Source organism: Cylas formicarius, unplaced genomic scaffold, assembly GCF_029955315.1.
Source record: "Cylas formicarius isolate icCylForm1 unplaced genomic scaffold, icCylForm1.1 PGA_scaffold_4__25_contigs__length_36172078, whole genome shotgun sequence".
Classification (NCBI taxonomy): domain Eukaryota; kingdom Metazoa; phylum Arthropoda; class Insecta; order Coleoptera; family Brentidae; genus Cylas; species Cylas formicarius.
Genome location: NW_026844334.1, coordinates 15,341,410 through 15,354,544, shown reverse-complemented (window position 1 = coordinate 15,354,544; position 13,135 = coordinate 15,341,410). Strand labels below are relative to the sequence as shown.

Sequence of the window (13,135 nt, the reverse complement as noted above, 5' to 3'; positions counted from 1 at the left end):
GAAAGCAGAAACATGCCTGCTTAGCTGAGTTTATTTTAATTGATTGTGGTAGGAAGAAACATTAAATTATTAAGTTTGCTGACCGAACTGCAAATTAAGTAGAAGATCTTAAGGAAATATATTTTTATTTAGTAATATACACATATATATCTTTATTACTTTGAGATATTATGTCAGTAATAAATAAATACCAAAACCAACAACTCTGACTAAAAAAAAAGCATTCACTAATCATGAGGTTTGCCTCCTCAATAACAACAATAAATAAATTTAGACAGACGGAAGAAAAAATTCAGGGAACCATTAATTGCGGCACTGAAAATAATATCTTTCAATTATCAGTTAATGGTAATAATTTTGTTACTTAAAGTAAGGTGACGATAAAAAAATTCGACAATGGCAGCGGCAATCGTTCACCTAATGCGTCACGGTCAACGGTTCAAACGGCTTCACTCGAACGGAATGGTTCTTTTTTTGGCAAGAACAAAAGCAAAACAAACGAAATAACAAAATTTACCTATAGCAAAGATAACATACAAGCATAAGGTAAAAACTTTAGAATTCATGATAAGCGAGGATTTATAATGCTGGATTTTTTTAAAGCTTCAAGCTTGCTGTCCATTTCTCGAACCAGCATTACGTTCTACGCTTGCGTTTCTTTCTGTTAGACTTATTTACGATATGACTAACTTATCGTTATTGTAAAAGTTGTTGGTAAAGTGCTGCAAGAGTACTGCCATTCCAAAATAATTACTCTTCATTCCTTTGAAATAGATGAACGTGAGGTGTTTCATAATAATGCGAGAAGATTTGTTGTTAATATTGCTTATTTCAATAACCAACGGATTTACTCACTATACCGACTTTAATGAATTCGTTGAATCAGTAGAAAGAAATATTTCAGCTTCAGAGAAATATATTCGTCCTACAGATAACAGCAAACTGATTCATGTCACTGACTCCAACATATATGGTAAGTTCTATATTCAATTTTAATATGCACAAATTGACCTTTTATTGTTATTTAATTGAATCAAATGGCAGACTTGTAGATATTAAGTTCTTGATTTTTTTTAACAGGGTGTCTCCTATCATCCTTGAAGATATTTCAATCCACTCCACTGCTCCACCTTGGCTATTTCCCTTCAGTGGTTCTATAATTATATTAGCTATTTCTTGACGGTACAAATCATCTACTCTTCCCCGTTTACATACTCAAGCTGCCACAAGTTCATTGATGGTTTTCCAGAAAATGCTAATTCTATTCTACTATTGTTATTAAATTGCAAATCATCTGCTATTTCTCGGTCTACATACACACAGTCTATAAATAATATATTATTCGATGCAATCCAGAAATTGATCTTCCAGCTATGTAGATATGTCGGTACTATAGTAGTACTAAATTGAGTTTTGATACAAATGCTAATTTTAAAGTAAATACCTTTAGTTAAATACTACTACGATATTCTATCCTATGGATATAATCTTCGACAGGAAAGCTGGGCGTGCAATGCTTCGCAATATTCGGCGCATTTCTGATTTCTAGATAAAATTCCTAACTATACAGATAAAAAATTAAAGACAATTTCGTGTAATGCGTATTCATTGTAACTTTTATTGGGGGAGTTTGCATAATATCGCGAGCCTTTATCTATTTCAGAATTTGGAACATTCGATTTTATCATAATAGGGGCGGGAGCAGCCGGATCTGTTCTGGCGAACAGACTGACGGAAGTGGAACAATGGACGGTTTTGCTACTGGAGGCTGGTGGGAGCGATAACGCGTTTAGTGACGTTTTAGGTTTTCAGAGTTATCTATATAACTCGGACATGAACTGGCGCTACAATAGTACTACACAAAAAACGTGTTGTTTAGGTAAAAATTAAATCGTTCGAATTTGTTTTTATCGAGTAATAAAAAGGGACATTCCAAAGGCGGCATCAATCAGCAATGCAGATATCACAGAGGGAAAGTACGTGGAGGTTCGTCTACCATCAACGCAGCGATGTATGTTCGAGGGCATCCCGAAGATTACGATAGATGGGAAGAGTTAGGAAATGCGGGATGGTCTTACAAAGATGTTCTTCCTTATTTCAAAAAGTCCGAAAAAGCCGTTTTCACTCCCAGAGTACAGGATTCCCATGGCGATAACGGGTATCTTTTTGTCGATATCCCGCCTCCAACGCCGGGATTTGTAAGTGGTCATTAAAATATAACTTAAACGATTGTTAAAATTTGTTGTTGGTTACTGCGTTAGTCGTTACATTTGGCTAAAGTGTATTCGGGAGTAATATTAACCAAAGAAATTTTAAACACAGGATGAAACACAATATACACAAATACTTACAAAGAATTTTTATAATCGCACCCAGTGGGCAACCAAACAATCACTTTAATCAACCTTTTCTTGCGTCCTATGCATGTATTTGTTCATTAACTAAAATGTAGATTTTTACCAAAGCATTTGAACCATTCCGGGAAAGAAATTTGTGTAACAAATTATTCTTAATATATCTCTTTGAAGTTTTTCTTTAACTCCGTAGAATTTCTGACAAATTTCTTTATTTTTTGTTTCGCTCTCCAATATAAAAAAATATCAGTTAATTACGCTTACATTTTAGGATCCGCTCATTTTTGGAGCGTTCGAAGAGCTAGGTCTACCCAAAATAAATGATTACAATGGTGAGCATGTGAACGGTGTCAGTAAAACGCAATTCACACTCAAGAAAAATAAAAGGTGTAGCACCTCTAGAGCATTTCTAGATCCAATCCAGCACAGAAAAAATCTTAATGTGAGTCTCAACAGTTTCGTTACCAAAATATCAATCATCAACAAAACGGCACATGGAGTGGAGTTTGTTAAAAATGGCAGGCTGTATACTGCGAAAGCAAGAAAAGAAGTGATATCATCAGCAGGCGCCGCAAACTCCCCACAAATTTTAATGCTTTCGGGAATAGGACCGCGTAAGCACCTGCAAGATTTAAAAGTTCCCGTGATCCAGGATTTGCCAGTTGGACAAAATTCACAAGACCATCCCTTGTATACGATGCTTTATTTTAGGTAAAATATATTTTAGGCATTGTCAGAACAGATTGGATTGATATTTTGTAGAACGAACACTACATTTTACAATATTACTCTAAGAGAAAAACTAATATTATACCAGAAAAATCAGAGGCCGCTAATTACCGGCCCTCATGAAACTGTTATTTTTATTAATTTACAAAATTCTACGCATAGACCAGACGTCGAAATCGTACTTGGCTTCCAAGCCCCAACAGAAGAGCAATTGACATCCATCTGGCAGTAAGTATAAAGCTACATACATATATACACCACACACTTTCAAACAATATCAAGATTACATGTAATAATAATTCCCAGAAAATCAATATTATGTCACACGCCAAACAAACCATCTCAATGCGAATATACGAGTCAATTTAGTTAAGTTTTAATTAATTGCATATATATCAAAATATTCCCTACTCGATTTTTGAGAAAACTTCAAGTATCATTCTGAGTCGTTTATTTTTTTTAACTGAAATGAATACATATTGAAAAAAACTTCTTGTTTTCTTTTTTTCCAAAAATTTTATGTTGTTTTGTTTTTTAATTTTAATCTTATTTCCGTTAAATTTGTTAGTCATGTTTTCATTTTTAGTATATTTTATGTTTTAACAAATTATAGTATAAGCTATGTTTAAACTTAAAACATAATTGAAATTTGACATTTGCATTTCAACTAGCGAATTCATCCTGAGAAATATTAAAAAATCAACCCATTGAAATAGGAACTAATAACGACCTCCAATTCTTAGATATTCTTATCAATAGAAAATCAGACCTAACATTGAGTCATTGTGTGTACAGAAAACCTACGCACACAGATCGATACCTTCATGCATTGTCACATCACCACCGGTCCCACAAATCATCGGTTATCAACTCTCTTGTTTACAGAGCCGCACAACTATTTCAACCCGAGTCATTAAACCCAGAATTAAAACACCGTGCCTCTGCTCTTCTCTGTAATAATTTTCACATTAAAGATATTAAGCGTTCTATCACAAAATACACTTCACCACAACCTTCCAATAGCAATGAAACCGAAAGCAAACCCACACTTGCCACTGCTATCCTTCCTTATATTCAGAATATCACTGACCACATATCAAAGGTTCTAAAGAAATATAACGTCAAAACCAGATTTACCACTCGTCCAAAAATCTCTCAACATCTTCGATCCGTCAAAGACAAAATTCCATTTGAGATGCCAGGAGTTTACAGCATATGCATATGCGGCAAAGAATACATTTTAGAGACCGGACGAAAAATATCAACTAGGCTCAAAGAACATGAAAGAGTCTTAAGACTAAGACAAATAAACTCATGAGCAGTTACCGAACACAACCACGAAACCGGAAAAAAAATTTATTCGGTAAAACTAAAATTCTTGCATGTAATCAATTCTTCTACCAACGAAAAATCCAAGAGTCTATAGAAATCTATAAGCGACCTAAGAATCTTAACCGCGACTCAGATCTCTACCGGACTCAACAAAAATCGACGCAGGAGTCAGGAGGAATCCAAAAATTTTATAAAAAATATTACAGTAGCCCGTGGAAGTTTCTTTGAAAAATTAAAATCAATCCCCTTCAAAAATTCACAATTTTCAGAAATATAAAATGTATGAGAATTTTTTACAAATTTACCCTGTAGCTCGCAAAATTGAGCTCCGAACGAAATTGGCCAGTCCCGTACATTATCGTTCCGATGTGTCGTGTTCATCCCTCATAAAATATCGCCTACCGCTATCCCATGGTAAATTTTTATGTTGCTAAAGGCATATGTTGTGAAACATAGAAATTTATTGAAAAAAATACCGGAACCTGGATCTTGAAACTATTCAATATTAAGTTCGACATTAAATGCCTAAATGTAAATTTTCCAGCTTTCGTATTTATTCCAGATTAGACACATTCTACAACGAACTACTCGACATCAGACCTCAAACTGACTTTATTGGCTTCATATCCCAACTACATCCGAAATCCAGAGGATCTGTAACATTAAAATCAACTGATCCGAGGGATATGCCCTTAATAAATCCAAATTTTTTCTCAGATGAAGATGGGTACGATATAGAGACGATGTATGGTGCAATACAAATATTAGAAAGACTAAGTGAAACCGAAACATTTCAAAATAATGATGTCAGGCTTGTATATCCAAAAGTGCCACCATGTGACAATCTACATGAGAGGAAGTCAAAACAATGGTGGCATTGCGTTTTGAGACAATTCAACTGGGTAAATGTGCGATCTTTTCGATAGATTTTCAGATTTTTCGCACGTAATATTACCAATTTGACATCAGCGAGTTTAGAAAAAATAAACATAGTCAATTTCAAGAACCAAAAAAATCCTTTCCGTTTTATAAAAGACAATCGTCAACTTAGAACAAAAGGGTTGTACAATTTTTTAAAATTGATATATTCTGTCATTTGCATATTTAAGAAAAACGAACAATATGTGTACAGTATGTGTAGCTATTACTAGGAAACGAACTGTTGGTAAACGTGTTTTGATCTACATATCTACAATGAATATCAAAATTATATATATATATATATATATATATATATATATATATATATATATATATATATATATATATATATATATATATATATATATATGATGACATTATATTCCGGGATATCATCCATTCGCTTGTTGAACTCCGACTGGAATCCTGCAGACGTTTCGCCACTCGGAGCGCGAGCATTGAAGATGCCAAGTGAGATTTTGGCGAAACGTCAGCAGGATTCCAGTCGGAGTGTCATCACATTTTTCCATCCGTGAATCAATACGTGAAAATATATATATATATATATATATATATATATATATATATATATATATATATATATATATATATATATATATATATATATATATATATATATATATATATATATATATATATATATATATATATATATATATATATATATATATATATATATATATATATATATATATATATATATATATATATATATATATATATATACATATATGATGACACTATATTCCGGGATATCATCCGTTCGCTCGTTGAACTCCGACTGGAATCCTGCAAATCCTGCATCCGACTGGAATCCTGCAGACGTTTCGCCAAAATCTCACTTGGCATCTTCAATGCTCGCGCTCCGAAAACACTTCGAACACTCGTCACATCACATTTTTCCATCCATATATATATATATATATATATATATATATATATATATTATATATATATATATATATATATATATATATATATATATATATATATATATATATATACAGTGTGTCCAAGATAAGGATGCACAGCATGGGGATCTCGGAAACTATAAGAGATACAGTGTCGGTTAAATTAGACAAAAGTTGCGCATTTTGATACCGAACAAGATCCCGTTTTACAAATTTGAAAATTCCAAGCCGTTCCGGAAATATCCGAGAAAAACCGAAATATTGCGATTTCGTTTTTATTATTTTTTAAAGCTATTTGAAAAGATATGAAAAAACGGAAAACATTTTTCCATTGGCACTTTTTAATCTCTCCAAATTGACGTTAACAAATTTTCATTACAGCGTTTCGATTCCATGGAACCACCATCAACTTTGATTTTTCTTATGGGACGGAAAAAAAGTACACACAGTATTAGGTTGTGCTTTTCATTGCGAATTCAACGATGTACGATACAATACGGTTACTTATGTTTTTATCCAGAAAAATGGATTTTTAATACATTTCAGCATTTAAATGGAGTAGGCCATGACAAAATGACATCCAGTCAATTTCAATGACACATTAATGTTATTTGTCTTTGTTATCAGTCGATCATAAGTTTATTCCTTTAGTTATTGTTTTTGTATTTTTATTGTTGTTGTCTTTTTCTAATTTATTTTGTTCTACAATGGAGGGAGGTAATTTTACAAACGAAGAAAAATGTGATATGCTGTCTTGCTACATCTGATGCCAAAGAAATTGTGTGGAAGCCGAGCGTATGTATTCTAACAAATACCCAGAGCGGAGACAACCTGACAAGAGTTTTTTCGGCGTTTGTTATTTAATCTGAAAGAATATGGATCATTTAAGAAGCCTGCATTATCCCGACAAAAACCTTCCAATGAAGAAAACCAATACATTGTTCTACAATCTGTTATCGAAAATCCACAAACTTCTACCAGAGAAATTGAAGACCAGAATGGGGTAGCTAAATCTACAGCTCAGTTTATTTTAAGGAAAAATGAATTTAAGCCTTACAAATTCAGAATATGTCAAGGATTAAAACCGGGTGACGACGAACGACGTAGACATTTTTGTGAGTGGTATACCAGGATGTGTGATGAGAGTTTTAATTTTCCATATAAAGTGATTTGGTCTGATGAAAGTATGGTGACCAATAACGGTATTTATAACAGGCGCAATACACACTATTGGTCGCAACAAAATCCACGTGTTAATAGACTATCCAGACATCAAGTTCGCTTTGGGTTTAATATTTGGTGTGGGATTTTTGGTAGCAAGATTATAGGCCCTATTTTCTATAATAATTCCTTAACTTCCGAGCGGTACCTTGACATCTTGAGGCACGATTTAGAAGATGCCTTAGATGATTTACCGCTAGGCGCTGTGCAAGGCTGCTGGTTCCAACAAGATGGTGCCCCAGCCCATAACTCCAGAAAAGTTCGCCAATATTTAACTGAACGGTTTGATGGAAAATACATTGGGACTTACAGTGAAACACCTTGGCCTCCAAGGTCCCCGGACTTAACTCCCTTGGACTTTTTCTTATGGGGCTACATAAAAAATGAGGTATTCAAAGAATGTTTTGACAACGAGGAACAATTACGTCAATTAGTACGAGCAGCGTTTAATAAAATTACTCCTGAAATGTTAAGTCGTGTTTTGGAGTCTACCGTGAGACGGGCGTACTTATGCCTAGAAAATGGAGGTCATTTATTCGAACATTTGTTATAGAATTTGTTTTTCATTAACTTGTTGGATTTAGTTGTTATGTTAAATGAACAGTTAGAGTTAGTAAATAAATAAACACATTAACTCGAACTTGTCAACCATTTTCTTTTGCCTTTCATCGTTCGGATCTCATGGCCTACTACAATAAAATACTAGAAATGTATTAAAAAGCCATTTTTCTGGATAAAAACATAAGTAACCGTATTGTATCGTACATCGTTGAATTCGCAATGAAAAGCACAACCTAATACTGTGTGTACTTTTTTTCCGTCCCATAAGAAAAATCAAAGTTGATGGTGGTTCCATGGAATCGAAACGCTGTAATGAAAATTTGTTAACGTCAATTTGGAGAGATTAAAAAGTGCCAATGGAAAAGTGTTTTCCGTTTTTTCATATCTTTTCAAATAGCTTTAAAAAATAATAAAAACGAAATCGCAATATTTCGGTTTTTCTCGGATATTTCCGGAACGGCTTGGAATTTTCAAATTTGTAAAACGGGATCTTGTTCGGTATCAAAATGCGCAACTTTCGTCTAATTTAACCGACACTGTATCTCTTATAGTTTCCGAGATCCCCATGCTGTGCATCCTTATCTTGGACACACTGTATATATATATATATATATATATATATATATATATATATATATATATATATATATATATATATATATATATATATATTAGTTAGTTACAGTTCGTGTTAATATTTTTTTTATTTTTATATTTATTTTACGGATAAACTAGTTTACAAGCAATATGTAATGAACAAGTAAAAAGTAAACAAGATGAAACTAGCAGCAAAGATATAACAATAAAAAATAAAAATAACAATCTTACCTTTCTTTTATTTTTCAAAGAAACTCCCAAAGGCTACTGCAATACTATTTACAAATTCTTCTGGATTCCGCCTTATGTTAAGCTTTGAAAAAACCAACAGGATCATTGCCAAAACGTCCGCAAGTTCGAGTGGAGATTTGTGAATAGTAAACAATCTTCCCATACTCCAAACTAACATTATTATGCCTTCTATAAACTGTGTTTAGCTGTATGTTCATTAATAGGACTGGGTAAAGAATACACACTGTTCAAAATTTGGAATGGAGTTGTAAAAGCGTAAAACTTTGTTAAAAAATGTTAATTTCCAAGCTAAAGATATTAAAAACGCTTTCTGAACAGCTTCATTAGAAATAAGTAAATGTATGTTACAGTTTGCGCATCAAGTCGCAACAACTTCCATGGGAAACGATACCAGAACATCGGTGGTAAATTCTCGACTGCAGGTCCATGGGATTCAAAATTTGAGGGTAGTTGATGCTGGGGTTATCCCGGAGGAGATCTCGGGTCACACCTATGCGCCAACGATTATGGTGGCAGAAAAGGCGGCGGATTTTATTAAGGAATATTTTCAATGTTAAAAGTAGCTACAAATAAAGGTTTTCTGAAATAATATAAATAATTAATCGAATAAAACAAAACCTAAAATTTGGCAAAATTATTCGGAATTTGGCAATATGGAATCTTGAAACGTTATTTATTAATTTTTATAATTGATACGAGACGAAGACAAAAATGTTCCATAAAAGTTTACCTTCCCTGCATACTTTCATTTTTCTTAGACATGCCGTAGGAAAGCCTTTAATAAAAATAAAATGGCCTGCGACAAACATCGTCACCGTTTTTTTTGCAATTTACAAAAATATTTATAAAAACAAAACCTTGAAAAAAATACACACAATTCATTCTATTCTCTCATCTCGCACTAATTTAACAACCCTCTTGAAACGTGACCCAAAAAATAACCTCGAACCAACATAAATAATATGCCAAGATATTTTTTCTGTTATAATAATGCATCCGTTTGTAATGAATGATTTATTTTAGTTAGCGACCGTCAACTTTTGGAACATATATACGACTGGATTAAAGAACGGGTAAAAAAACGAAAAAAAGTGAAATATTATCACTAACGGTTTGCTTAATTTATGGAATAGATAATAAAATAAAACGATAACTTTTATTTACCATATTCCACAGATATGTTAAGGCACTGTAAAATAAAAACAAAGCAAAGATATGTCTATTTTAATAAATAGAGCATAATTGGAGAAAGAAGGGAATGCGAAAAAATTACTTTACTGGAATAGACGTATAAAATCGTATTCAAACGTTCAAATAGAAGGAAGGGAAAAATACAATTAAAAAAAATTCGATCACTTAGAAAACTACTAAAAACGTGTTGCTTATGTTAGCATAGTATACATCAAACTTTGGGCTTTTGTAGGGTATAATGAATCTTGGGTCTTATCATATTATAGGGCATGGAATTTATTTGCTATAGTTTTTAGGTACTAAAACTAAATAGAGCTTAAATTTCAAAATATTAGAATAATTTTTAAGAAATTCTAGGACCAATTATTTTATATGATTGTCCAATGCATGCCAAATTTGATTTTCCAATATCGGCTCGGAAATCAGTGCGTATATGAATTTGAAATATTGAAACTTCAAATCCCTGACATGTATTCCTTAATAACAAAAAATAAATAAATAAATGCTATATTAAAAATATACCTAACAGGGGTCGCTTTATATACTCTATGTTTTCACTACAGTACAAAAACAAATGCAATTCTCCAGCGTAATCACGGTTGGCTACGAACAATCTGAATTCGCCCATAGTCATAAAAATCTCGCTTTCATTTCAGGGATTGCTCCGATTATAAAGTTTAAATTCATTTTCCGAAGAAATATTCCAACAAGTTTGGAACTTGATTATCATAAAAAAGCCAACGTTACCTGCGACGGAGAAATATGACACCGACATCAGACAAATACGAAAGGAAAGAAACTTGAGTTAATTATATAAAAAGTTGAGATAAAAATTGAAAAGAATATCTGGTTGCGAAAACTTCATTTTATTTCGCATCTGTTAAGAATCGAGTTCCTACGTCATTCATGTCCTGCCATGCCAACTAAATGATTATCGTTTTTTATATTTCCTACTCTAAAATACCCAACTACACTTGTCAAGCTTGCCAAGAACGTCACTTTAATAGGTCAGCTTCGTTAGCCATGGTCGCGAGTTACTTCTGACATTTCCACCACTTTAGCTCGTTTAGTAAGCACTAATACGTCTCGTGCAAAATAAACTCGTGACTAAAGCTAAATACCAGACAATATGATATCATGGATAATAAAGAGAGTTCCTTTCTTTTTGAAGAGGTGATAAATTAGTAAATCATAGAGTTTTATTTCTAACGCGTCACAGGAAAAGTTTATTACAATATACAAGTTGCTTTAAAAATGAAAGCCCAATACCTTCAGGTGCCGTGGAAGGGCACCCGGGCCATGCTTTTACAAATAAACTTTGATTTTCAGTATAACTAAAGCAGAAAGAGTTGAAATCCATATCAGTTGCGGTTTCAGACCAGGGCATGTTATAAATATTTGTTTGTACGAAAAGCTTTATACTGGCCACAGCAGTTCCAAATACCGGAGCGTCACCGTCACGCCAAATAAAGTATATACAAAATAACTTTAATATTAAATTACGCGTGAGTTTTTACTTTGAAATGTCCACTACGTTGTGCCGTTTACTTTCAACGTAGATTAATTAAATAGACCTAAGCTCCGTCGCATTCTAAACGTCATGTCATTGCCTTTGTTAAATTAAAATTCGCGTCCACTAGTAAATTAATGAAGTTTTAAGGACGCGAGAATTATTTAATCATTACATTATTAATTTTGTCTCCCGCCTGTCCAATAAATATTAAATTTCATATGCATGCGGATTTAATTACCCCGTTTTAACATGTTCCGCATATTCAAATACGAAATAATATTAAATTTATCTACGAGATTTCATTTTTCGTTTTATAACGCAATAATCCAGAACGGCATTGTTGAATTAAAATCTGACGCTTCGAAGTACGAAATATGGTCGTTGCGCTTATTGTATGCGGTAAACCATGTGTCAAACCACCTTTTATTTTTATTCTCAACGTGAATATTTGCAATGTTAACCCTATTTTGACCCTATACTGGCCAAAATATATTCGGAATTCGCGGAAATGGATAAAAAATACAAAACAATCAAATTATCAATGGACATCCTTATCAGATCAACTGTCGACTTGTAAAGGGTGATTCAGTAAGGGTTTCCACATTTTAGATTAGTGTATTACAATTAGGTATGAAAGATGATGTCATTGAAATGACCCCCGCGACTCATGTGGCATGACGTAATTCGTTTATTGACATTTCCTATCACTATTGGACACAATTCAGGTTCTATGCCGGCTATTTCGCGTCTAATCTCCTGTTTCAGCTCTGGAATAGTGTTTGGTTTATTTCTATACACTCTGCTTTTTAGATACCCCAAAATATATATATATATATATATATATATATAGGGGAGTAAGATCACATGATCGCGGCGACCAATTGATATCGCCGTTACGTGAGATAATCCGACCAGAAAACTTGCCCCGCCGCAATTGCATCGTTTCTCTGGATGTGTGACAAGTGGCTCCCTCCTGTTGGAACCACAAATCTTCAATGTCCATACCTTCCAATTGCTCCCAGAAAAAATAAGATATCATGTTTCAATAGTGAACACCATTAACCGTAACAGCATTATCCTCGAAAAAAAAAAGGGCCAATTATTCCTCCGCACCAAAATGCGCACCAAACAGTTACTTTTTGAGGATGCATTGCTTTTTGAACAATCTCTCTTGGATTTTCTAATCCCCAAATACGAGCATTGTGTTTGTTTACAAAGTCACCAACGTGAGAATGTGCCTCATCGCTAAAGATGATTTTCCTTGAAAATAGAACCCCTTCTTCTCGTATCCATTCCGCAAACACGCGGCGCTGTTGATAATCTCGAGGTTTCAACAGTTATTTGGACTTTATATGGGTGCAGATGCAAGTCTTTTGTTAAAATTCGCTCTGTGGTTGAATACGTAAGGCCCACTTGCTGCGATCGATGACGAATCGATGTGTTTGGATCTTCGACTACACTTGCGCGAACAATGGCAGTATTTTGATCTTACTGACCTGCACGAGCACGTTGAGGGACTTTGAGGTTAGTTA

General features: G+C 33.5%; 2 protein-coding genes across 4 annotated transcripts in view; one reads left to right on the top strand and one right to left on the bottom strand.

Moving 5' to 3' along the window:
- Window positions 1–13,135, bottom strand: part of LOC132700633 (disks large 1 tumor suppressor protein) — a 413,177-nt gene that overhangs the window by 311,491 nt on the left and 88,551 nt on the right. The gene's annotated exons all lie outside the window — the stretch shown is intronic.
- On the top strand, window positions 454–9,463 carry LOC132701139 (glucose dehydrogenase [FAD, quinone]-like). The gene is made up of 8 exons (XM_060668845.1): window positions 454–546; window positions 604–973; window positions 1,664–1,879; window positions 1,939–2,198; window positions 2,626–3,065; window positions 3,117–3,311; window positions 4,978–5,317; window positions 9,250–9,463. The coding sequence occupies exons 2-8, from the start codon at window positions 775–777 to the stop codon at window positions 9,454–9,456; spliced, it is 1,857 nt and encodes a 618-aa protein (XP_060524828.1). The 5' UTR covers window positions 454–546; window positions 604–774; the 3' UTR covers window positions 9,457–9,463.

What these genes read in the sequence shown, in the direction of transcription:
- LOC132701139 (XM_060668845.1), top strand. Translation starts at nt 775, where the DNA reads ATGAACGTGAGGTGTTTCATAATAATGCGAGAAGATTTGTTGTTAATA. An exon ending in CACTGACTCCAACATATATG is followed by an intron (nt 974 to 1,663) that starts GTAAGTTCTATA and finishes TATCTATTTCAG; the next exon opens with AATTTGGAACATTCGATTTT. An exon ending in TATACGATGCTTTATTTTAG is followed by an intron (nt 3,066 to 3,116) that starts GTAAAATATATT and finishes GATATTTTGTAG; the next exon opens with AACGAACACTACATTTTACA.